This window comes from Corvus moneduloides, chromosome 14 (assembly GCF_009650955.1).
Source record: "Corvus moneduloides isolate bCorMon1 chromosome 14, bCorMon1.pri, whole genome shotgun sequence".
NCBI classification, from domain to species: domain Eukaryota; kingdom Metazoa; phylum Chordata; class Aves; order Passeriformes; family Corvidae; genus Corvus; species Corvus moneduloides.
Window position 1 is genome coordinate 1,727,284 of NC_045489.1, and position 25,996 is coordinate 1,753,279.

The window sequence follows — 25,996 nt, forward strand, 5'->3', positions numbered from 1 at the left end:
CCCCGCCGAGTCTCTGTCTGTGTCTGTCCCTCCCCTCAACATTGGGTATATCATTATAGGTGTTACTAATTAGCAGATCTATCCAAGATTCCCCAACGAGAGGCTCCAGTGAGCCCCCCTCCCCAAGGAGCCTTCCCCTGGATGGTTCTATCTTGGTTTACAGAATGTGTTCTGGAGAGGACCTTGGGGTCTGGGACACACTGATCCCTGGCTACGAAGCTTCTAAAATGTTTTGTCTCAGCTTGACAAACAAGTCCAAGAATGTAGGCAAAAAGCACTGAGAATACAGGAGTTGTAAAAAGGTATAGCAGGGGTATAAAAGAAAAGGCAAAAATCTTCATGGCATCACCCTCACAGACACAGAAAATAATGCAAAAAATCTTTACTTACGTCCTTTTAAAAGATTCTTGAGTTGAGAGAGAGCTTTGATGCTGTCAGGAAGGGAGGGTTAATGGTTCCATCTAGTGGTGTCCATAGACACACGGGCCCAGTGGGCAGCACATGGACACCACTGGGAAAAGCTTCCCAGGCCCTTCTGCCCAGCCCCAGCACTTCTGGTGACATCACTTCAATCCATTACACTTTTCATGTGCTTACAGGTCCATCAAATATTTAAGGGATAAGCTTTCAGTTCGTACAAGTCAGTCAGTTCAGTTATTCATTTGTTGAATGTTAATTTTCATTGCAAACCAGAATCCAGGCAGTGCCATTTTCTCCTCAAACCATAAGGGCTCTTCCCAGGAGTGCCCTCCAATATATTTGTTTGCTAGAATGAAAGAATTTCTGCAATGGATTCTCAGAAAATTCTGTGTACAAGATGACATTTGTGGGTCCTTTTGTTGTTTTTGGGTTTTTTTTAAACGACTGCTTTCGTCTATGGCCAAGGAGCAAGTTCTTCCTGGGTCAGACTACTCGAGCAGCTGAGAGAAAACAGGGTTTTGCTGCTGGGGGCTTTGATGCTCTTTCAAGAAAGCTGCTTTCATCCAGTGCCCAAGCTCGCCCCGCAGCACAGAGAGGACCATCACCCTGCTCTCACTGACTTTTATCTCCCTGCTGACAGGGACAGTCTTTAGTAAAGGATTGATTTAAACTCATCTTTCTGTACGCCTGGGACTACAACAGATCCTCCGAAAACAACTCATTTTCCTTCCAATAAAATAACATCCAGAGATACCGTAAATTAGCTGAATAAGGTCTGGGGGTTTTCATTCGTCTGGTAAAGTGTGAACACCTCACTTGTGAAGACACTTCTGAAATTACCTTTTGGAATTACACAGTATCCCAAAAATGCAAAATGTTAAAAATGCTTGCAGAGTCTCATTTGTAAGAGAGCATTTCTAAACACACATATTTCAGAATATGCAGGGCAATGAGAGTTTACAGTAACCAAAACCCCAAAACACACAAAGGGGAGTTACAGCCACATCTACAAACCATTTCCTACTGCATGAAAGAAGGAAAAGAAGGCTTGAAACATTTCCTTGGGTGCTCCCCACTTCCCATCTGCCAGTTATGAATTATGCTCCATAAGATAAATGACTAGTCAAGAGTGAAGAGCTGAGCTGCTCTGCAGCACATCCCCGGGCCTGACGGGCTGACTACCTGTCAGATAATGTTGAAAAGTAGGATTATGTCTGAAAAGGTTGACAGACCACAGATTTATCTCTCTAAATCAAACACAGTATGTTTAGCTAAACTCAGTGAACTTTAACTAATTAGCCCATCATTACAGTAAATTCATATTGAATAATTTTCAAAAGGCTAAAGCCAGAGCCTGCAGTATTTACACTTAACCTGAGGTACAGATAGTAACAGCAAGCTATTGTGAGAGATTTCTTCTTAAAAAAATACCAAATGCAACCTTTTTATGCCAATTGCTCAAGGTGAAGCCCCTTCGAAAGCAGACATTAAAATAAATAACTAAAAAGATACATATATCATATATCCAAATAGAGATGAGCTCAGCTGGTGCTAAAACACCAAAGTTGTGGGGTCAATCCCTGTAAGTCCCATTCACTTAAGACTTGGACTTGATGATCCTTGTGGGTCCCTTCCAACTCAGAATATTCTGTGACTTCGGTGAGATATCTATGCACAGAAAAAAGGAGTTTAAAGTGGAATCAAAAGGCTACACAGTCCCATAAACATCGTATTTTCCAGTGCTTCTCTATTTTATATCATGTTTTAAAGAAAGGAAAAAAAATACTAGGGAACAGGAGCTACACTTGAAGTCTATTGTAAAGATATTCATACCTGCAAGAAAAATCTGGTAAAAAAATTAATCTAAAATCATAATTGCAGAAAGACTTTTAGAAAACAAAAAAAAAGAGATAATTTTAAATTAAAAAACCCATGTTTATCATCCAGTTTGCAGCAGTGTGAAAGTGCTCTTGTTGGAATAGGTGATACATAACAAGGGCAAGCATCGTTAAGGGCGAAGAGGAATCTCCAGTGCCTGGAGAGTCAGGGCTGTGACTCTGCCTTTGACTCCTCACACTGTTCTCCTTTGTCTGCACTGATTTGCAAATCAGGTTCTCAAAAAAGAGCAGGAAATGTAATACAGGAGAGGTGGAGCTGCTCTTGGCCACACAGGGAGAGTTTCCAAACTGCACTTGAAACAAAGAATGTGATGGGAGTCTTTGTCCAATTGACAAGTTCTGTTTCTGCTCCTCACTGATCAATATTTGTACAGAAAGGAGGAGGGTGAATTGCAGCCTCCTGCTCTGCTGCATTGCAGAAAACCCCAAAAGCTTTCCAAGCTATGGAAAAGCTTCTCCTACAACACCACCAGCTCCAGGTGTGGGTCGTGGCTGGCCCCGTGAGGGTCACCCAGCTCACAGTATCAGATTGACTCGTACTCATCCTCTCCAGGTGATGATGCTCTCGCCTGACGACACTTACTGGGCTCTCAAACACCCAGAGCTGCTGTTCCTGCTCACTATCACTCCAGCTCACATCACTTCACCACCCACATCCATAGAACACATTGCTGAGCCCGTTTCCAGTAAAATAAACCAGAGCCCTCTATGCATTTCAATTCCTGATACAATCTGCACAGAACACCAGCTGTTAATTTGATTTGTAGATAAAAGATTTTTTTTTTTTTTTAACAGAACTTCTGTTCAGATTCACTCTCTATTTGCCACTGCTTTTGTAATCAAATAATTCAGTTCACGTCTAAACATTCCTACAAGTGTTTCTGGTTTCCATATTAAATGCAACCTGTTAATAACTGGGGCTGCAATTTTTATTTCTTTCTTGCATTCAGAGGTTTCTATTGAGATTAAAGTGCCTTTTGTTCACTTACAAGTAAAAAAAAGATTTTAGGAAGGAATATATCTTCATATGTTATAAATGGAATAATGGACCATTAAATACTTTGCTGGAGCAGGAGCAGATCCCAGCTTCCATCTGGGTTCATGGCACTCCTTAGAACATCAATGAAGTTAAACACAAGAACCTGGTAATGTGTTGTCACTTAAATTTAAAAGTATTGTATAGTTATTGTCTGAGGAAGTCTAATAAGAAGTTCATAATTCTGCTTTTTGACATTCATTCTACTGTATTCCTCCTTAATCCTTGGAAATAATAGGAAAAAAAAAACCAAAACCACTCTTTTAAGAGCTCCTATTTTCATTTACAACAAGCTGTGCCATATTCCAATTCTACAGTCCTAAACCCTACAGAAGTTATTTTATGCTAGAAAACAACCTGTTCAAACAATACTTTTCAAATGTACTCTACCCTCTATCCTTTTAATAGGTTCCTTTATGAGTTATTTTTTTTAAAGTCCTCAGCAATCTAAAGTTGCAGCCATCGTGTTTAAAGGTGACAACACACATTTGAAATCCACGGATTCTCTTGCAGGGATGCACTTCTATACACGTCATTCTCAGAGTAACACTGCCTTATCATCAATATTTTGCAGAAACTTTTCTCTCAGATTAGTATTTCAGTCATCCTTTAAGAATCCTCTTGCATCACGTCTGAGATATTTTGATCTTGTGGCAGCTTTAGGATAATTTCTCCCTTTTTCCCATCATCCATGAGCCTCTTTGAAACAAAAGACATGAATATGCAAGCATGAATTTCGTCTCTTTGTTCTTCAATACACAAGAACTGCAAAGAATCTGCAGGGCATGGGAGATGTGCTTGGAAAAACTACCAAACACATCAAGGTTTGAACTATTTCTGTCCTGTTGTAACGATCCTCTTGGGTTTGCTACCAACTCAATTCATGACTACGTGAGTCAGAGAACACTTCCAGGAGCTGAAGGCCCTAAACAAAGATTATGGGTGGGTTTGTTGTTGTTTTTTTTGTTTGGGTTGTGAGGTTTTTTAAATAATTTTTTTAAACTAAAATTTTACCTCCAGTTATAGAGGCTTTAAACAGATTAAACCTTTGCTTTCCTGAAAATGTCAACAGATTTTTTTGAAGTCAGGGATTCCAGCCACACAGAAGAATTGAAAGTTGTCTGGAAGATGTTTCTGCTGACATCTGGAGGGCAAAATGTGCTCCAAAATCAGGCACTGGACAGCAAGCAAGAGAAGAACTGCGCCAGCACAGTAACTGTGGTGCTCCAAGGGGTTTCAAAAAGAACAATTGCTTAGTAAGAAACACAAGGTGCTTTTTTTTTATTACTCATCTCCCCTGCCCTATAATAATTTGTTTAATGTTAAGTCTTACTTTTATTTATGACAGCTTATTGTATTCATCCTGAAAGGAAATAACAGGGCAGGTGTGTAGACAAAGCAAGGCTGAAACCATCCCAGGAAATTGCAGAGCTGGAGCTCTGCAGGAGAAAAAAAACCTCCCAAGGATGGCAGGCAATGAGCTGTATCTAGAAAACCATCAGTGATAATTCAAAAACAATCTTGATAGCATGTGAAGCTTCAGTGCCAAAGAGTCACAGACACCATTTCAGAGAGCTCTCTGAACATTAAATGTTCCTGGGAAACGCCAGCAAAGCGAAAACCCACAGCACCTCCCTCCAAGGCAGAGCAGCTCCTCTCTGGGCTGTGTTCCACTGCACTGCCTGGCCTCTCAATGCTTCATCCTCGACTTTCCTACCACTAAGGGCTTTAGCATAAATGCAATTCCAGCAAACTGCTCAAACAGCTTTTTAAAGGTTCACACATCTCCCTAAACCCTCCCCACTCGGTGCTACAGAACTTTCTGATTCTTTACCAACACATTTTAAGAGATTTTCCTAAGAAGTTTAGTTACAACTCAGAATTAGATTCAGATCTGCTCACTTAGATGATAAATTGCTACTCCTTTAAAACAAAATCATGACTGCCTTCAGTGAAGAGAGAATTTTTTTTTTTGAAATATATATTCCTTAAGTAATAATGTCCTTATAATTTTAACAGAAAGTAAATATTCAAAAGACTCCATAAACATAATTCCAGCTTCCCTCTGAGTGGTTATCCATTAGGAGAAAAGAGTGAAACTTCTAATAAATCTCCCTTTAAGGTTTTCACTCTAGTAAAGTAGATTTAAAAATAAAATAAGCTTTTGTCAAATCCATCCTGCAACAAACAGATTTCACACGTAAAGAAATTGCGAGTCATCTTTGGAACGTCTGACAGGAGTGATAAAGGATTTTTTCAGGAGTGAATCATCAGAACTAGGGTGGTTTTTCTTGTTTTGGTTTGAGTTTTTTTGTAAGGAAGTAATTAATTTCCAAATTGTTGATTCAACATCTTGCTGGTTTTAATCAGCCCCTACTAACAATGGAATTTGCTTTTGTTCTCAGACTCAAATTCTGCTCTATGAAGTCATAAGGACCTTTTGGGTCCTCCATCCCATTGTTTTGTACATAATTCTTACAGAGCTTAAAGCCAGGTGAGCTGACAGTGTAACCTGATCACAAAACAGAAAACCCTGTATCCCTCAAAGTTGAATTATTTCTCCCTCTCCTGAGGGAATACTGGCAATAATGGCTTTTTTTGGCTATCATTTTAGAAATGTGTTCCTTCAAAATGAAAATAAAATCGCCCTCACAATGACTGAACATTTTCCCTATTTCAGTGTGGTATGTCTACTTTCATTTGTAATTTAAATTTGTAGGGAAAAATGCAGAAGGCTGACATTCCACTCCAGTAATATATTCATGGAATTACAGGCACATAGACAGTGTTGTAAAATTTTATATACTTGCCTTATAATTATTTAAATAGAATCTTCTTCAACAACAGAAGAAATACCCAATGCAGTAAAAAAAGGAAGGAAAAAACACAGAAATCACAGAGAAAATGAGAAGTGAATGTAATACAGATCTAAAGAACTCCAGTAACTTTGTTATTTTTAAACATCCATCTGGAAGACACCGTACAGTACGTACATGGATTTTAAATACCAATATTATGACATTATATACTTCCATGAGAGGGTAAAGGAGATGAGCTAATGCGCACACTAATAGATAGATTAGTGAAAATGTTCTTACAAAATCTTCTATCAAAGCCTTTTATATCACTTTTTCCTCCAAAAGAGAAATCAGGTGTGCAACATGCAGAGAACTTCTCCTGAGACAAGCACAACAAATCGTATCAAAGGTTCCCTTCTGCAGTGTGTTTTGAAGATGGCTAAATAAAACCAACTTGTTCAAGGTTGGTCTCTGGTTTTCACAGAATAGAGGCAATTCTAGGATTTGAAACTACTTACTTGAAATAAAGAACTATTAGAATTATTATTCATGTACATCATCAATATCTCACATCTGCTTTTAGTCATCATTAAAAATAACTTCACCCTAATTGCAGGACCCTTTAAAATATAACAACATTCCAACTGAAACAACCAAGCAATGCAAATGTCCTACAATTAACCAGCATGGATGTGAGAGCAATTTTGGAACTACACACATTACTAATGTAACAGCTCAGCTACATTATGGTGAGGCAATAATGTGCAATAATTAGATGAACCACCTGTGCTGCAGTTTCAGAAATGCAACAGAGATACTGACAGGAAATTGGGTTTGAAATGATGATTGACCGGGTCTCAACATGGCCAACCTGCCTGCAGCACAACACTGGATGCACCCTGACAAAGTGCATCGTCATGCAAAGTCAGGCCTGCAGGCTTTTAAGCCAAAGATATTGTGAATAAATGGCCAGAGATGCTTTGTAAAAAGATGCAAAAAATCATATTACAAAACCAGCCACCAACCCGCCAAGACACAAAATACCTCCCTAAAGTTACCTTCTCCAAAATTCATAGAAGCACAAAAGCAATCAAACTGAGGTCGAGGTGATGCTACAAAATCTATACCACAAAGCTGGTAATGTTTTCCACTGGTAATAAGCTGCAAAGATGAAGCTCTGGTTTTGGGCAGCACACCTCTCACAAGCACCACGATAACAGCAGAGCTCTAAGCACAGAACACAGGCTGCATTGTCCAGGGCATGTGTGGTGTCCTCCTCTGCAGAGCTTCTCCAAAGGGACTGCTGGCCCCAGCCTGTCCCCCTGCCACTGGACACCTGTCTCAGATCTTTAACTTACCCTCTCACAGATGATTAAACTAAAAACAGCAGGAAAATAAAATTACTTGAGGCAACCGACTGAGATCCTGGCTTCTCACAGAATGACACGAGAGCCTGACTATCGCTGTGTATCTGCTGCTAAGATGGTGTCAGTGCTCTCCAACTGAGCATTGTTATTTTGGGGGTGTTGAACAGAGAACCTTATTTTCTCCTGCTAATGCAACAAGAAAATCAGAAGTTTCATGATTTTCTCTGTTACATCACAACCCACAGGGTAAATATTGTCTTTGCAGGAAGGAAACTAATTAAGTTCTTACAGTTCAGATGACAGCCACAATTAAGAACTCTGGGCCAGTCTCTCTGTGCTGAGGTTGGGGGACTGTCAATTCTACACCGTGTGCCCAGAGCAGGATGGAACAGGAAGCCTTCCTATCTACAAAATAACCATTTGGACCTAAGGTCACTCAAATTAATCCCCTCCTAAGTCACACACTGCAACAGTGATTTCCATCTCTTCCCTTTCCATTCATTATGTATATATTAAAATATTAAAGCCAATGTGCTTTACCTCAGTAAACAGTACTGTGGGAGGAAATTTTTCAAACAGAAGTGTTTCACAATAATTGCATGATAACAGTGTCAGCACTGACAAAGAAAATTCAAATGGCCAAATGCAAATTAAGTTAGCCTTGCATATCGTTCATTACTACTCATGTAGTTGGTAAATTAATGCATGAATATCCTTTCTCTGCATGTAAAAGAAGTTCCTCTAACTTCAGCTACTGCATAAAGATGTAGCAAAAACTCAGCTATCAATCTTTGGAAATGGAGGCCTTCCCATCTAGCAGGACATAGCTCATTAAAATAGAACAGTTTTCAGATTCAGTGTGAATTAAAAAATAAATAAATTCACAACGGTGGGTGACTTCCAGCTCATACAAAACCCTCCCATGTCACCTTGGCAGCCTGCTCCTGGATCACTCTTTGAGAGGCTGCTTACTGTGCAGCATTCCCCAGTTCTCAGAAAAGCTTTGTTTTATTTCTAAAAATCTATTTCACAACACAGGACATTCAAAAAGGCTTTTGGAATTCTAAGGGATTTTAGAAGGTTCAGAAGCAACAGTGCCAAGTCAACTCCAAGAAAAAGAAGCTCCATAATAAACCCTCTCTGTGACTCTAGTGCTGTTCTGGGCATGAACAGACACGTGCCCTGTGATGAAACAGACACGAACAACTCTAAAGAAAAAATATAAATAAATACAAACATGTATCAAAACTTAAAATGAAATATAACACTCAATTTCAAGGTCTGGAGCAACTGGCACAGTCCCACACTGGTCTGGCACAAGCTGAGCTGTTCTGTGGTACAGCCTGCAAATGCCACGAGGCTGCAGGAGAATCCTCAGTGCTTCCACGAACTCCCATCATCACTCGTGGACAATGGGTTTTTACTTCAAAAAGCACAAAAATTTAGAATTTTCTATTTTTGGATCTCAGGACAATTTGATGAGTAAAGTAACACCAGTGCTGATTTTTGAAAATGCTGAGATTTGAAAAAAATATTCTGATACTTTATAGGGAAAGCTTTCCCATTACACTGAAACGCACTCTGAAGCACACTAATAAAAGCAAGGGGTACAGAACTCTCCTCTGCCTGGGTAAGTGATTAAATGCTTTAGTCAAACAACAAACTCAGAGGTAATCAGCTCCAATTACATAGCACAGTAACTTTCTGAAGGACATTTTGCAGCATGTGCACAGGGCTTTCCCATTGGATGGCCCATTTTTACATATTTGAGTAAAATTCTTGTCTTGGAAACTAAGAATACATTAAATGGCAAACAACAACTTAGACAGAGCAGCAGCAATAGATATGAAGTCCAGAGCTCACAGTCCCATTTCTCTGTGTCTGCCTAGTTCACCAAACATTTATAAACACTTTACATGCTCTAGGTCAACACACAATCTTGTGCATACCAAGATCAGAAAATCAATTTTAAAGACAACAAATCAATCCTCAGCACTTGCTTTGGAGAAGGGTAACACAGCAACAGAGGTGAAAGCAATTATGCAAATGCACAGAATTCTCGAATTTCTGTCTTTCTGTCCACCCAATCAGTGGTCCTGAGGTGTTTCTAGAGCCTCTTCATTCCTTGCATGCTCAGAGGTGCTGTCCATCTAAAAACCTGGAGAATGCAGCCTGAGCAGGCTGGAGGCTGAAGCCTTCCTTAGTCCCTTTTTCACTTCTCCTCCATCCTGCTTGTAAGGAGAATTCCTCTGAAATCTCATAGAAGGGTTTGGGCTGCAAGGGACCTTAAAAATCATCTATTTCCAACCCCCCTGTCACGGGGAGGGACACCTCCCACCGTCAAATGAAATCTCCACATAGTAAAGCTGTTTCTGTCATGCCAGGCCACCAGAAAAATGTATTATCTAACATTACTCCTTTAATTACAAAAGCCGTAAGACAAAACGCAGAGACAGTAAAAATAGATTATACCACAAATACCCTATTTTTAAACAGCTTTGGGACTGTTTATGGGGCTCTCAGGACCCAGGTAATTTGCTGAGATTCGATTTGAATGGTACCCATATTTATATTTAGAAATAAAAGCAAACTTAAATCCACAATAATGCCGTGAAAGCAAAATGAGTAAATTTATTATTGGTGATCTTGTTTAGCTCTTGCTGTTATAGATGTGGTAATTTTGAAGCACTCGGATCATGTGTGAGTCTCATTAGTCCACATTACCTGACTGTAAGCATAAAACTTCCATTATACAACTGAATAGCAAACACATTTTTAAATACTCAGCTCCTAAAAGTAAAAATGTTTGAAAAGATGAAGAAATAAGTGTAAAATACAAACTGATTTTTAAACTTGAGACTAAATTTTTATAGTCCATTATGGATACTTCCAGCTTCATAACAGATATTTGATGTTAAGGATCATGGCACTGTTCCTCTGATAGATATTTTATTGAGCACAAATTCAGTGCACCTCCCACATCCTTGCATTCTAACATTTATCATATTCTCATCAATTCACAGATGGAAACATATCAAAACCCAGCTGATTTAGACAACTGTCACATACAGAATGACTGACAATGCTTTCAGGAAAGCAAATTTGCTTTGACTGAAAGTTTTTATTTGAATGTGGTTCAGGTAAATGAGGGTTGTGCACTCAAACTTAACTACCCCTCAAGATTTTATTTAATATAATCATTGCAAAGGTAAAATTAGTTTAGCCAGGTAGACAAGCAAGACTGAGTCTTTAAGCATAGCTGTATGTCCAAGCAGAAGACACAATATTCCTAAAACTATAACCTTTAATTAGAATTATGATGCAATTTAAAATATGGACCTACTTAAAGCCATATTTTAAATTAAAATGTCTGAATGCCATATGAAAATTATCAAAAATCATTAAAAAGTCGTAACGCTATTACCACAACTCATTTTTCTCTTCAAAAAGTTAAAACAAGGAGTGGAAGCCCTTCAGATGGCTCCATCAAAGATTCCAATGAGATGCTGAAGCTGAATCAGGGAGGTTCTTTGCGTCCCTTTCACTCTCAAGGCGTACTCTTAGTTTGGAAATAATGACAGGGTAGCAACAGATTTGATTTTGATGCATAAATTAAAACCTAATCCAAAATGTGTACTAAGAGAGCACAGGAAATACTCGATAAATCCAGTGAGATCTAGTGCAGAAGATCCTGCTTCCATGTCCCTCATAGCACTGCATTCCCAGGAGAGAAAGCCACAGAAATAACAGCCCAGAGCATCAGGGAGGTTGCCAGAGTTTGTATATAAGGGAGAGGGCACTGGTTATGAACATTTCTCAAAGAAATTAAATTCCATGGCAAAAAAACTTTGAAGCTGACTAGAAAGACCCCCAGCAGAACAGTTAGCTCTGTGCAGAATTTGCTTAATCTAATTTAGAGAAAAATTATTCCTGAATTGGTCTTTTAATAATTTCATACCCCAGGGCCAGGAAAAAGCGCAGTGATTATTGTGCAGCAGTAATGCTGGATGCAGATTTTCAGTGGTACCCCGTGATAAATGCCACCTAACAGTGCTCTTTGTTACACCAATATTGGCAAACTTGCGAAATGCAAGTGGATTTTTGGAAGAGGAACCAACATTTCTAGAAACTGATTTCTAATTATTATTTTATAGCCTCTCTAAGCAAAGCAGTCTACTGAATGGACAATCTCTCCACCTAAAATCCAGTGGCTACAAACAATAACAACAGCTAATAAGCTCTGGAGAGAGAAACCACACAATGATTTTGCACACTGAGAGGTCTGCAGAAGAAAGAACACATAAGAGCAGAATGAAATGAAAAACTAGAGGAGGAGGCAGGAATTTATTATTATTACTTCCATGACCTGGTAACAAAACCATTTTTACTGGAAAAGTCTTGGGTTGTAATGCAACCCATTAAAGTGTAGCTTTTCATTTACAGGCCCAGCAAACAAACAGAACGCAGCTCAACATATTTGAAATGAGCTTTATTTTTCTGAACCTGTCTGTACATTTCACCATTTGATTCTTCCCCAGCAGGAGAACTGCAATGCTGAGCAGTCCCCCTGTGCTGGAACACTCTTTGTTCTGCAGGAACAGAGCACCACTCCCTTCCCTTCTCCACCTCTCACCCAGGCTGAATCTGACTCTGGAAATATTTTAAAGACATGACCATGTAAGCACAAACATATTCTACAAGGCACAGCAGCAAACTCTGTAAAAAAGGCAAACTAAAGAGGTGGAATGACTGGTTGTAAGCCTGTAGTAATTGGAGCTCTGTTATCCAAATTAATTAATCCCTCCTAGGTCCAACCCACTCACCTAAAGCTAGCAGGGAACACCCATGGGGATTTTTTGGCTTGTTTTCTTTTGCAACATGGGGTTTTAGGCAAACTGATCAAAAGTGCCACTAGTAGTGATACTACAGTTTGTTCCTTTTGAGTTAAATTTACTTTGTGAAACCACTGGAAGAAAATACAACAAAAGCCAAATTTCCATGATCTTCTGGTTGCAGCCATTGTGGGGGTGTGGCACCTCTCTAGTTTTAATTTTCACCATGAGAAGATGCAAACAAAGTAAGCAAGTTTGGACAAAAACAGATCTAGAACACGTACATGAAAAATGTAAAAAAGTGAACTTACTGTATTGGTGAGTGCATTTGGGGGGGCATTTTCTTTGTGGGTTTTTAAGGGGTTTGGAGAGGGTTTTTGCCTTTCTGTAGTGGCCACCTGTGACCAAGTAATTAGCAAAACTACAAAAAGGAAGCAAGCAGAAGTAGTTCTTTCTCCTTGCTAAACTACAACCACAACTGACACAGAAAAATAACATCTGCGTCCAAACAGGCAGAAAACAAGAGACTTTCCTCTCAGACCATGATGTGTAACCAAAACAAGTTCAAACCCAAAACTCTGCTGGACAAGTCTAACTTTGGAAATAGCAGCACCTTTCTCTTTTTTTTTTTTTCTTTCCCTGAGTGTCCCAAATCCAGGCTGAGTGAGAGGAGTTCAGCTCTAAGCACGTACAGACAACTCCTGCACTGGGCACTGCCCGCAGACTGCATTACTCCATTTGCTGCATACTTGCCAATCACAACCACATGACCCAGCAAGCCCAGAAATACCCCAACCTCTTCTTTCCATGGCTTTTATTTCCATTTTTTTTCCCCCTTCCACTGAACCAGAGGAGTCATGGAGTTCATTGTTTATTACAATGTCTCTGGATGGAACTCTGCAGGACAGAGTGGCACCAGTTGAGGGAACTGTCACTGCTCCTTCTGTTTTTGAAGGAGAGATGTGGAAGTTTGTAAATAGGGTACCAGGTTTTTAATGCTGTAGTTCACTGCTTAGAAATGTCACAGCCACGTTTTTAGGCACCTTTTGGTGTGTAGACAAGTTACTCACTATCATGTATGTTGCTAAACCACATGAGAAAATTCACATGAAAGTTTAAATTAGATATTTGACTGGGACTAATGTTTACTGCCTCCTATTCTCAATTTTTAGCTACCCCTGAAAATTTTACATCATGGTCTTCTCTTATAGACCACTTACAGCTGGCCAGAGTTTGGAAATGGAAGACCCAGCCCTTTTCTCACAGTGAGTTCCCCAAGGTCAATCAGCTCCTTAAACTTAAAAGCCAGACCCCACTGGAACATCAACTGAGCCAATGACATTTCAAACACAGAAGTCAAAGTAACTACATAAAACAACATCAGTAAAAGGGATTTTTAATTAGCTCTGTTCCCTGTTTTTGCTGAGGACTCCCTGGTTTTGACTCAGGTTCAATCATCTTCTCGGTTTCCTCAGCTGCAGCAGATTTTGTGCCATCTCCTCTGGTCCCTGGGAAGCTTTGCTTTGTCACCACTTGGGGACAAATGTCTCCTCAAGTCACAGCACAGATAAACCATCTCTCAAAATGATACTTCTCAAGATAGGGGAAAAACCAAATTTTGATCGAGGAGCTCTTTCACATCTAATCTGAGAGCAGAAACAAGCCCTGAATTAAGAATGGTACTGGAACTGTAGCAGAATTCACTTCATAGTGTGAACAAATTAAGTCACTTACTTTTATTTTTTTTCATAAGATCATGTGTTCAGCAAATTAAAAATAGTTATCTTTGCTATCTAAAGAGGGTAATAGAATTTGCCTTTACTCTAAAAAAATCATCAACCAACATGAACCTAACCACAGCTCACTGAGGATTAGGTGGATAAACATGGCTTATTTATGACTATTTTGCCAAACATATCCAAACCAAGCTTTTGATTTTATGTCAAATACCTCCAACTGTAGATTTTTTTAAAGCTGTATTTTTTCCTGTAAAACATGTTTCAAATGAAAAATTGCAAGAGACAGTTACCATGAACTTTGATGAAAAGTAAAAGCAGAGTAAGTGCATTTCACAACCTGTGTACTATAGGCATATCATAAGCAGAGAAGTGAACAAAGCAAATGCTGCCACTGATTAACTTCTGAAATTTTCTCCAAATCAGCTTTGCAGGAAGAAGCAACTGCTCAATAAACCAGACTAAGTTCAGTCTGATACTATTGTCTTCCTCAGCAGAACGAAGCCACCTTCATGTATTTTTACTTTTGGAAGTACAAACACTGTAAGTTCCTACCAAAGCAGAACACACCCAAGAGCAGTGCTTGGAAACGATGATCAGCTGAACACTCAAATTCTTATTTGTTAAGAAGCTAGTATTCTTCATGGCACCACCTACAATAAATTAATTATACTTACACTTGTAAAAATTAAGCATACTTAGTGCAGGGATGTTTAAATGCCATTTCGAACACAACAGGAGCCCTTAGAGCACACAGTTACCTGGAGACAGAGCTACAGGTTAAAAATGCATGATCACAAAGACCATGCTGGGTTTTCACAGGAGCTCAATGCCCAAGAGCAGCCCAATGGTTTCCAGTGAAAACTGTGGGTAAATCTTTGCCAAACAACTTCAGCCCGCTCGGTTTAGAACCCCAAGTTGACAGAAATTCTCTTACCTTGCGCTCGTGGCGTTCGTTTCCTGCGGTCTCTGAAAGCTGCTCCCGACTGCAGGGCCTCCAGCAGACTGTCCATCACTCCTGTCTCGTCACCCTCTGCGAGCAGCAGGGAAAGAACATTCCAATCAGTGCAACTGAAAGCAGACTTCAGAAAGAAAAAGAAGCAAAAGTGCTGTCACGTTTCCACAACGCCTCCGAGTCAGAGACTGCCACATCTCAATGCCATGGCTGCTGCCAGCGCTGCAGGTATCACTGCCTGATTTGGGGATGATGCTCCATTAGGCAAAATTGATGCCAATCCTACTGTTCTTTCACTTGGAGATGTTATCCTGTGCATTATTGATGACATCTTCAGCATGCAGACAGGCAGCTGCTGCTGAATGGCGGCTGCTTCACTGCTAAAATATTTGAAGGCTTTTCTGAAGTGGAAACAAGTCAATTTAATCAGTGCACAAGGAAAAGCTGATGACACTGAATGGCACAAAGTTCAATATTGCAGTACAGAGAATATAAAATATGCTGCCTCCCGACTTCATGATTCACTAAATCTCTGGAAAAATTATCTATACCATCAGTAGCATGGATGCTCTTCAGGTAACATAAGGGAAGAATGAAGAGGGGATAATCATGCAGTGGAAGTAAATGGTGTAACATTTCGTAACAGCTGAATTTTACTTCTGCTAAATTTTTTATTTTGCTTTTTTCATATCCAAGCTAACTTGCAGCCTTTAAATTGCTGGACTTTATGGTGCATTATGGAAATCTGGGTAGAAAAATTACTTTTTATATATTTGAGTCTTTACATTCCTTTGCATTTCAGTCTGTTAATAACAGTTGACAGCAGCATTCAGCAGCATGAGAAGTAGAGGTCAAAGAACTCCAAGGTTACAAAACTACTGATGGATGCCTTTTTCTGTTCCCATATCTATGTTATAACCCAAAACTAAAATATAGGTTAGACTCAGCAGGTAGGTGGACATTTTATTCACATCGCTCAGACGTCAAACTAATATAAATTTCCCCATCTGGGAATGGGAAGATCATTACTTTATGCAAAAAAATTACATTATGGTAAAAAACTTCTGACTCACACAAAGTGTAGGAGGTTAAATGCACATTCAAGCTCTCAAATGTTCACGTTTAAAAGCAGCCTATTAATGAATAAGCTGTTCTGTCCTGGCTCTCTATTACATCCACATTTATTAGACTCAATCCAGACCTGATGTAAGAGCACAGCTAAAACAGTACCTGCTTCAGATTTCTACAAGGTGATCATTGGAGTAACTACTTGGTAACTTCAAATTATACATCAGCCTAAACTTCAAATTATACATCAGCCTAACCTAAACCATTATATACCCACTGCACAACACACCCATAAAGGTCTCTCCAGCGGAAGAGGAGAAGGAGCAGTGTGCAGAAACCAGCTCTGAAACACCAGTTTTAATTACATTCCCTCTAAAAGCCTTAAACAACTAAGCTCCTGCAAAATAAATAAGCAAATTAGCTTCTCTCAATTCCCACTCACATAAAGGCCAGAATTTTCTCTAAACTGTACAACATAATTGTTTTTCTTTGTGCTTCTTATCCTACCCCATGCTTACTCATTGATTTGTTGTTGGCTCTGTATTAAATTTACCTTCAAAATCAAAGGGCTGTGAATACACTTTGTCCAAATTAATACACATCAAGTTGGTCTGAAACATTCAATGGAAGTGACTGCAGACCCAGGACTAGTTAATATATCTTAGAATATTTAATGTGTAGGAAAATTACAATATTCTTCAATCTTCATTAAAAATAAGAGTTGGCAGAGTGTATTAAAAAAGACAAAATTCCTTCAATACTTCATGAATGTTTATGCAACCTTCCACTTCTTTTTTGCTGAGTGAGCTGCTCTACCTGCTAATTACTGCAACTGCCAAAACCCACCCTGCTTTTGGGATGCCAGAATATACAACATAAAACACATATTCAGAAAGCTGTAGGACACAGGGATGAGATTTTTAACTCCTCAGTAAAGCTCCTGGAAGGTCTGATCTCAGCACTGCATCTTAAAGTCTTCAGGCGGTTAAGTGGGAGCTGGACCAAAAACTGCATTTTCAGGGAGCCTTAATTAAAACTGATAAATAAAATTCATCCAAAATTTGAGTATTTCCCTACAGTTCTTGCTGCAGTTCTTCACACAGTACCAGCTATCTCCTGCGTTTGTCTTTTTTATACCACCCACAGCAATTTGTAGACACAAAGAAGAAACAAAAACAAAAATTGCCAGAAGTTTCCAAACTAAGAAACTTATTTCCAACATTTCTGTCAGCAGAAATAAAATGCATAACCATTATTTCTCTTTTAGATATCTTTCTTTGTACATAAGGACAGGAGTTTCATCTGGAACAATTTTCTTCCTCATTGTTTCTTCTCCAAGTAGGCCCCACATATTTAAGAGAGAGCAAATGTGTGGAGACAGACAAAAAATTGACAATTTGCTTTGATTGGCCTTAGCAAAGAGTCAGATCCATGACAGGTATTACAGAGGAGCACAAAGGCAAAAGGATGCTCCATCAGTAATTGATGTGTTAACTACAAGCCCCATTTGTTTTAACTTGGGTTTCACACTAAGGTTCTGTTGCAGCTTTGGTTTAGACATCCAAACTGTGGGTGTGGGTGTTTTTAGGTCACAGAAATACTCATCCTCTTGCAGGTCCCATGGTTTAGGCCAGTGCTACTCAACAGATTTCGGCAGCTTTTAATGATAATAATAAAGAAAAAAAATCACTTTCTTCTTCCATAGAACAATATTATTGTTCCTTGCACTGCTGAAGAGACCCAACATGCCTAAGAGTTGGAATAATAAAATCCATTGAAATAATGGAACGAGGCCAGCCAGGAGCTCTTCCACAGGGAATGACCAAGAGCTGCAATCTAAAGAGCTGACCAAAGAAACTACAATGACCCAGCACAAGAAACAATCAGGACACTCTGTTTCCAGGAGCAGTGGTACACAAGCTTGATTACAGCATTCACAGAAGAGAAATCACAACTGGAAAAGCCTTTCATATAACCAGGGGAGTGGATTCCAACATGAAAAGCCTGAGGCAGCACAATTTCTTTAGACTACATAAAGCAGCCACTGAAAGGATGTAAGACAACCTCCTTCTGTGCTTTAGAGCCTGTGCAGTCCCAGCAGAGCAAACTCATCCAGCAGAAACCTTCCCAGGGGCCGGGACTGCTGAGGAACAGCAGCACAACATCGAGGCTCAGTCACTGCAAGCATCTTTGCAATCAAATCTGGGGATGCTGGGGTCTCTTTCTGAGGTTTAGATGAGATTTGTCAGAAAGCAGTATTGACAAAAAGGATCTGATTCTAACTTGAGGATCATATTTCATAAGGTGCCAGCTGCTGGAGTAACTTGGGACTGCAGAAACTGCACTTCAGTTGAAGCCACAGAGCTCAGCCAAGCATCCAAAGCATGGCCCCAAGCATATCTGCTCTCCTCAGTTCAGATTCACAGCTCTTCGAGGCCCTGGGAACACGCTCTTGTTTCTGGAGCGTTTCGCTGCCCTCCCTTGCTGTTGTCTGCACTGATTACTACAGGAACACCCATAAATTTTGCTGGCACACTTTCATTTTCTATTATTTTCCACGTGCTCTTGCAGAACATCTCGTACTCATTATTACGAATATACTGATTGCAAACTGATATAAGTTAATACTAAGTGCAGATATTGCACAGCCATTTGGGCAAAGGTTTACAGGAATTCTACAGGAAATTTTTCATAAATTTGGGACCTTACTGGAAGAGTCCAGTCAAATACCACATCAGGTAACACATGCTGCCTCCTGCTGCTCCAAAGGGTTGTTAAATTATGCTTCTATTCACATCTTGCACTACCCTGTTTTGCTTTGAACTTTTATGCACTTTTCAAAGTCTAATGTGTGTCCTGTAGAAACTTTTAAACAAGACTTTTTATTCATAACCAGTACCAGCATTTTTAATTGCAATATAGTCACTTAAAAAGGTCAGCTTTCAATGTCTTTGGGAAGGCGTGTTTTTGTGTTCTCCTCATATATTTGCATTTTATTCATTTGCTAAATTCATTTTGCATGCATAATAAGTATCTCCAGGAAGCAGTCTTTCTCGGCAGTTTGCAGCAGAGTGGTGTCTCATGACTCTTATTTACTTTTTAATTAAAGGAGAACAAGTTAGGACAGTGTGACTGAGAAGTGAGCCCCTATCTCATGGCAGTTTACAACACAAGGCAAATCCTTGCTTACACGCCAATTAGGAACATTGTTTACATTAACCTGATCCCAGCCTTACATGAAAATAATAGAAGGAGAAAAAAATGTGCTTTGTTGTACTGGCAGGCTACTGAAAACAATGTTTGAAATGCACATTTTTTTCTTATTGGCAGAAAATGTCACAATGGTCAAGGTTTGCTGTGGCTTCACTGAGATGCAGCCACACAGCCCCTGGAGCCTCATCCTGCAAGGACCACTTGCAGCACACCTAAAATAGGCTGTAATGGGAATTACCTGGAACAAATGGGAAGAGATTGCCTCTGTGTGGGAAGGAAAAGATTGTGCAGCTCACCAAAAAAAAACCAACCCAAAAAAACCCTTATGATACCTGACTAATTACACCTGTAAATAAAGTTGTGCTGCAGCTTCAGGGCTACATTTAGGCTATGGTACTGAGCTACTTTTAATTGCTGTGATGAGCAGACACACAAGGCAGAGCAAAATCATCAATGCTTTTAGCACTGTTAATAATTTCCTGTTAAAGGTTCCTTATAATTGAGCAACTGCTCCCACATTTTAGGGAAAATACCAGTTTTGGGAACTCATTTTCAGGAAAGGGGAGTTCTTACATATTCTTGATGACTTTTTTGTTGTTGTTGGTTTTTTTTTTTTTTTTTTTTTTAATATTGGTGATGGTTTTGACTGGGATAGAGTCAATTTTCTTCACAGTAGCTGGTGTGGGGCTGTGTTTCAGAACTGGAAACAATGTTGATAATTCACTGTTGATAACTGCCCTTAAACAGAGCCGAGGGTTTTCTGGTCCTTACCCCATCCTACCCTGATTCCTGAATGAGCATTATACTAAAGTGGATTAACTAATTATTTCTGAAATGCTTTTTAACACTAAGTTCTACAAAATATCAACTGTTATACAGCAGTTACATTGAGCTAAACAAAATTCCAGCTACTTTCAAAATTAATAACAGTACCTACTTTTTGAAACACAAATAATTTCTCTAAGGAAAAGCAAAGTTGAATTTGCATAGACAACTCCCCAAAGTTACTACTTGTTACTGTTCAGTAAATAGTCCCCAAGAAACCTACTTTCAAAATAAAAGAATCCAACTGTTCTGTCTTTCTTCCCTGCAATTATCCCAACCTAAGATTTGGCATCATCATAACAATTTTTCCCCCCGATAAACTATCTCAGTTGGAAGGTACCACATGGGCCATATTCATTATCAAAACCAAATTTTTCCAGAGCAAAACATTTAAAGGTGAGATTAAATTTCAAGCTGTATTTCTAATTTCCTGCCCATACTCAATTCCATGTGCATTTCTCTTGAGCTGCTTCTGACCCATTCAGCAGCAGTTCAGTAATTCTGACACTCATCCCATTCTCAAGACAGCTCCAAACTCCTGTATAAACAGGTCTTACAAAGTTTTTTAGCAACTCCTGCAGAATTGCTTTGAAGGAGAAAACTCAAAGCTCATCCTGGTTCTATAGATGCTCATCTTCAAGCATAATGCAAAGTTCAATCTATTTTTTGTTCTGTGAATATTAGATTTCAGGTGGTGTGCAGCATACTCAAACAGACCATCCACATCAATATGAAAAATAATGACTTCCCAAAGGAATTTGAACATTTGCCTCCTTGACATCCAGCACCACAAACTAATAATCTTTAAAATGTAAATAAGACCCAAGTTTTACCACTCCAGGTACCCCATGCAATCACCAGCCAATAGATAAATTCAATAGAACATTTACAAAATAACACGTAACTCGTAATAAGCTTAGTATGGATTTCTGTTTATGCTGAAGGACGTGGAAAGAAGACAAACCAACCAGAAAAGCACAGAATCATTGGAAAACTGCAGCAAAAGCAACCTCTGGAATTATATCCTGCACCATGCAAGTGAAACACCAGTTCAAGGAAACACAGCAGAATTATTGCTCACACACTAGAACACACCAGTCTGAACAAAAAGCACATGAACTCTCATATAGGGGTTCCTGAAAAGGGAAAGGAGGAATATCCATCAACCACCAGCACAGAACTTCACTTGCATTATCTCCATCTGCATTAGGGGAGATGGTTAATACATCTTCAAAACAATTAATTCAATACTAATTGGGACTGAGGAAGCTCATTCTATCTTTTATCCTAATAGTGGTAGTTAAAAGGTGATTTTAATTGCCATAGTAATCAGATATAATGAAGAGCAAAACTGTTTCTGATTAAATAACATTTGCATCAGAATTGCTGTTAGACACTTTGCAGCTCCCAGAAAGCTGAATTCTCCAATTCCTTTTCTCTCTCTCTGCTTCAGACATGCCCACAGAAGCAATGCTGCAAGAATGCTGCAGATGTTAAATCAGATGGAAGTCATGAAAGGCTTCTCCTCCAGACTCATCTCCCATAAGGAGAAAGAACGGTTCATGATTTGAACTGTGAAACCTCAGACCTGCAGGAATGTGCCTAAGGCACTTAAACCTTTCTGTGCCTCTGAACTTCACCAGGAACCCCAGACTTTTCACCTAATGCCAACAATTTTGATAATTTTTTTGAATTTTGATTTTTATAGCGCCTTTCTTTATTTTTGTGTTCATCTTTTAATGTTTTGGGATGTTCAGCAGGTTTTTATCAGTTTACATGTGGTGCTTATGTGGCAGCTCAGTTACACAAAGCACAAACCCACCAAACTGAGTAAAGTGGTCTCCAAAATACTGGCAAGTGTGAGTTACTTCATCACTAGGAATTATTCACAACAAGTCTTGATTCTGGCCACACTGTGGTTTTCTACGGTTGCACAAGAAACAGATATTAATTTTAACAGTTAATTAATTAGAACTAATTTAATCCCAATTCTCCAGTGACCACTAAAAAGTTGCCACTGAACAGTCAGATAACAGGAAAAATACTATAGAACTACACAAAAAGCTGGAAAATGCAGGAACCCAATTGCTCTGATCTCAAAGGCTGCAGCACTGAGTTCAAATTTGACTCTGGGAGATCCAGAGAAAGAGCTGAGAGAGGGCGAGGTTAAAACAAGCCTTTGGGTGAAAATCACCTTGTCAAAATGACAGCTTGAGAGGACATCTGCCTCCTTCCTCTGAGTCTTCTGTGTCACATTCACTTAGACAAATTTACAAACTATTTACATAAGCAGCAATGAGCACACAGAAGTAGCTGCATCAAGAAAAAAATTAGTTATTTGGCAATAAAAAGTCAATTGAATATCAATGTCATGGAATCCGGGGGGAAGGAGGTTTAGCCCTCCTCCTACCACAGCAGCAGAGTTATAATATGTGAAATTGATATTTCAATATATTTAGAAATAGGAAAAAAGTATTTTAGAAGTATTAAACTAACTTTGTGTCTCAGGTTCACAAACATTAGGTATTTAAATGGCAGTTTTGGTGCATTGGGCCATGTAAAGACATCCATATATTTGCATTTTCATTAAGAGAGGACTAAAATGCAAGATTAAACTTTAATTGTATCAGGAAAAGATTTTCATGATGGAAAAAAAAATGCTGTCAGTGTAGTGAGGCATCTGTGCCACTGCTCAGAGTGGTCTCCCCTCAGCTGCTCGAAAACTGAAGGGCTGCAGAAACATGAAGGTGAGCTCTCAGGACTGAGCTGAGGCAATTTTAGAAGTTGTGACTTCAAACTGAGAGCTGCAGCCCTTAACCCAGCCCAAGTCACTGACAGCAGTGTCTAAGTGGGCTTTCCACACTTTTCAACAGCTCACAAAACATTTTGGCTTGCATTGGCTCGAGTGGTAGTTCAAATAAACTCTCTCTCAGTGTGTCTTCAAGCACTCTGGCAGAGGGAAGGTGATCAAGGGATATTTGGCTGGTTCTTTCCCACTCACACAAAAAAGCCTGTCCAGATTACTATGGACTTCTTTTTTTTGGGAGGTGGCAAATATTAAAAAAATATTAAATCAAATGCTGAAAGAATGGATTAGAAAAGTCTCATTAGAAGCCTTCATTTAACCTCACAAAGGAAAATGTATTTATGCATCCCCTGTTTGAATTTTGTGTTTTGTTTATACTTATACTGAAACTAGATTAATCTTTAGATGATCTGATATTAAGTTTGTCATCTTCACAAAACAACAGATTTGTTCATTACAACTTCTGCTACAGAATACTCCATGCAGTGACACTGCCAGCTCAAGCAAGGCCAAAGATAACAGGATTTGTGGTACCATTGCAGAACTCTCCAAAAAGCCAACAGCATTTTTCCCTGAGCAGGGCCTGGTGAATGGATAACAAGGACAGGTGTTTTTATAGCTGGGTCAGATTAGCAGATTAACACAAACTCATAGAAACTGAACAAAAACCGCAAGTAATCTCTTGTCTAAATCCAATTTGACCACCTCTACTTGCCTTCTGGAGCCAGACAGGTAGAGAATAAAGCCTGTATTTTACAACCTTCTGGAAATCTGCACAGCAACAATATCAAGCCCATGCCATTCCTTCCGCTTTCTTACCTTCCTCTTTCTCAGGGTGGCCTCATGTGAAATACAATATTCTCACCGCTGACAAGCTCAACACATTGCTTTTTATCGTGCTGAAATGCCACTCTGTACTCAGGCTCCAAGCTCAGCTAGGTTTTCCAGCTCCTAATAGGACTACTGGGAGAACATCCATTCTAACACAGACCCCCAAGCCCAAAAAGAAAGACATTAATTGCCACAACACCTTGATTATAGAGATGTTTACAGAATGAAATTAACAACAAAACAAGTAAGACACTTCTTCTTGGAAGTCAATCCATAAGGAAAAAAAAAAAAAAAAAATCAATTAAGTACTCCAAATGCAAAAAAGCCAATAATTCACACCAAAACACCTTGAAAGGAACTTTACACATAGGAAGTGGCAGAGATGGAATGACGTGATCAGGTGGCTGAAACAAACCAGAATTTTCCATTCTGAAAAGTGAATTTTTTCTGCTTTCAGAACAGTCAGCAAGTACTTCTCATATTGATCAGAAATAGCCTTCTGTTTGTTACTGCTGACCTGGTTTTGCCTTTAACAAATCTCTCTGCTAAAAACGCTGCCTTACCTTTGTTCATGTCAATCAGCTGCTGCTTCTTCTTCTGTCGCTCCAGCCTCTCTCGCTCTGCCTTCTCCTTGGCCAGCTTGGCTCTCTTCGTTTTCTCCTCCAATTCTCTTCTTTTGTTGTTTTCTTTTAATGCCTCCTGCATCAGATGAAATGAATGTGAGTGTCTATCCACCAAGGAAACCCGAAATAACCGGGTTTACACAGATCCTGTGTTTACATGCAATGAGAGGAAAAAAAACCAGGGAGCTGACCCAATACTTGGAGCATCCTCAGAAATCTCAGAGGGAACATAACACACCACATTATTTGTACACATGAGCATTACTGATCAGAACAATAGAAACTGAAATAGCTTTGCATTTATGGTGAAGGAAAAATAGTAATTTGTTTCAGCAGTAACATGTCTGTATTTTTCCCTATTAAGATTGCAAATCTGCCTTAAACCTGTGCCTTGCTCTTGGGAGGGAGGAGTGGGGATGAAGCCAAACCTCCACTATGATGGAAATTCAACTACAAGTGGCTGAAACTCAGGTACTAGAATTTAAGTTACAATTTATCAAAATTTTTTGTTGACTAGCCAGTCTGGATCACTAAAACACAGAAAACACAGGAGAAAAAATGAAAAATAATTTAGTTTTTAGATTATGACTATAAAACTGAGACAGCAGGTTATACAAACTAGCAAATTACAAATCCAAGACTCCCAAACGCTTCCAAATGCAGAATATTCATCCAAGCAAACATCTTTCAGTGTGCAAATGCCATTCCAGGAGCTTCCTGAGGTCGAACATCACATTTCAGCCCTTCCCTCACAGCTGACCCCATTTGGCAGTGTCCTGGGTTGCAGTGTATTCTATCACCATCCTCAGGAGCTGTTGAAACCAGGTGGGGCAGTGTTTCCTTGCCTCCTCCCCCCAGACTATCTTGCTGTTAATGGCCCATCATTGTCCTGCCCCATGACTCAGAGATAACTCCCTCCGGACCATCTTCTGTTAATGAGCCCAATCAACACTTTGCCTCGTGACTCATTACCCCATTGTGAGATGCTCCACCCAGAGGGAGGAACCAAGCATCCCATCGTGGATATAAGCTGGGACTCTGACCACCAGAGACTCCCCTTCCCACTGGATTTCCAGAGGACAGGAGCTACACAGCCACCACTGGACCTTCTGAGGAAGAGCAGACCCTTTTTCCTACAGGATCACTGCTTCAGAGGACTGCAGCCACCATTCTACCAGACTGCTACCACCACCCTGCCTAACAGGGACTCAGCTTGTATCTTGACTCTGTCAGTTTGAACCAGTGTTCTCTTTTAGTTTCTTTTCTTTAACTTCCCCATTAAATAGTTATTCTGACTTGGTGCCTCCCACTGATTTGTTTTCAAACTAGTACAGGCAGGTACTGGTGATGGTGCCCATGGCCTCACTGCAAACTGCACCAAGAACTGCACTTAGTGCCCCATCGCAGAGCCAGCTGCACCAGAAGCACCTTTTCTTTCAGAAAAAAATGGAACTAAAGGGCAAAATCAATGTTTAATACTTTTTGGTTTTGGACAGTTCTGTCGCTGCACATTCAATCATACTTGACAGAGATTTCATTTTCCTGCAACTTCCCAGGCTGTAATGGAAGTAAATGCCCCCAATCGTGG

The 25,996-nt window shown here is 39.5% G+C and overlaps 1 protein-coding gene across 4 annotated transcripts in view; it reads right to left on the minus strand.

Annotated features, from left to right (window-relative positions):
• The window catches only part of DIAPH2 (diaphanous related formin 2), a 185,716-nt gene that overhangs the window by 41,791 nt on the left and 117,929 nt on the right, over window positions 1-25,996 (minus strand). For all 4 annotated transcript variants that reach the window (XM_032124441.1, XM_032124440.1, XM_032124439.1 and 1 more), the window contains 2 exons: window positions 24,349-24,484; window positions 15,025-15,120 (listed from right to left, as the gene is read on the minus strand). In XM_032124441.1, coding sequence (XP_031980332.1) covers window positions 15,025-15,120; window positions 24,349-24,484 — 232 coding nt within the window. The remainder of the gene's footprint in view (window positions 1-15,024; window positions 15,121-24,348; window positions 24,485-25,996) is intronic.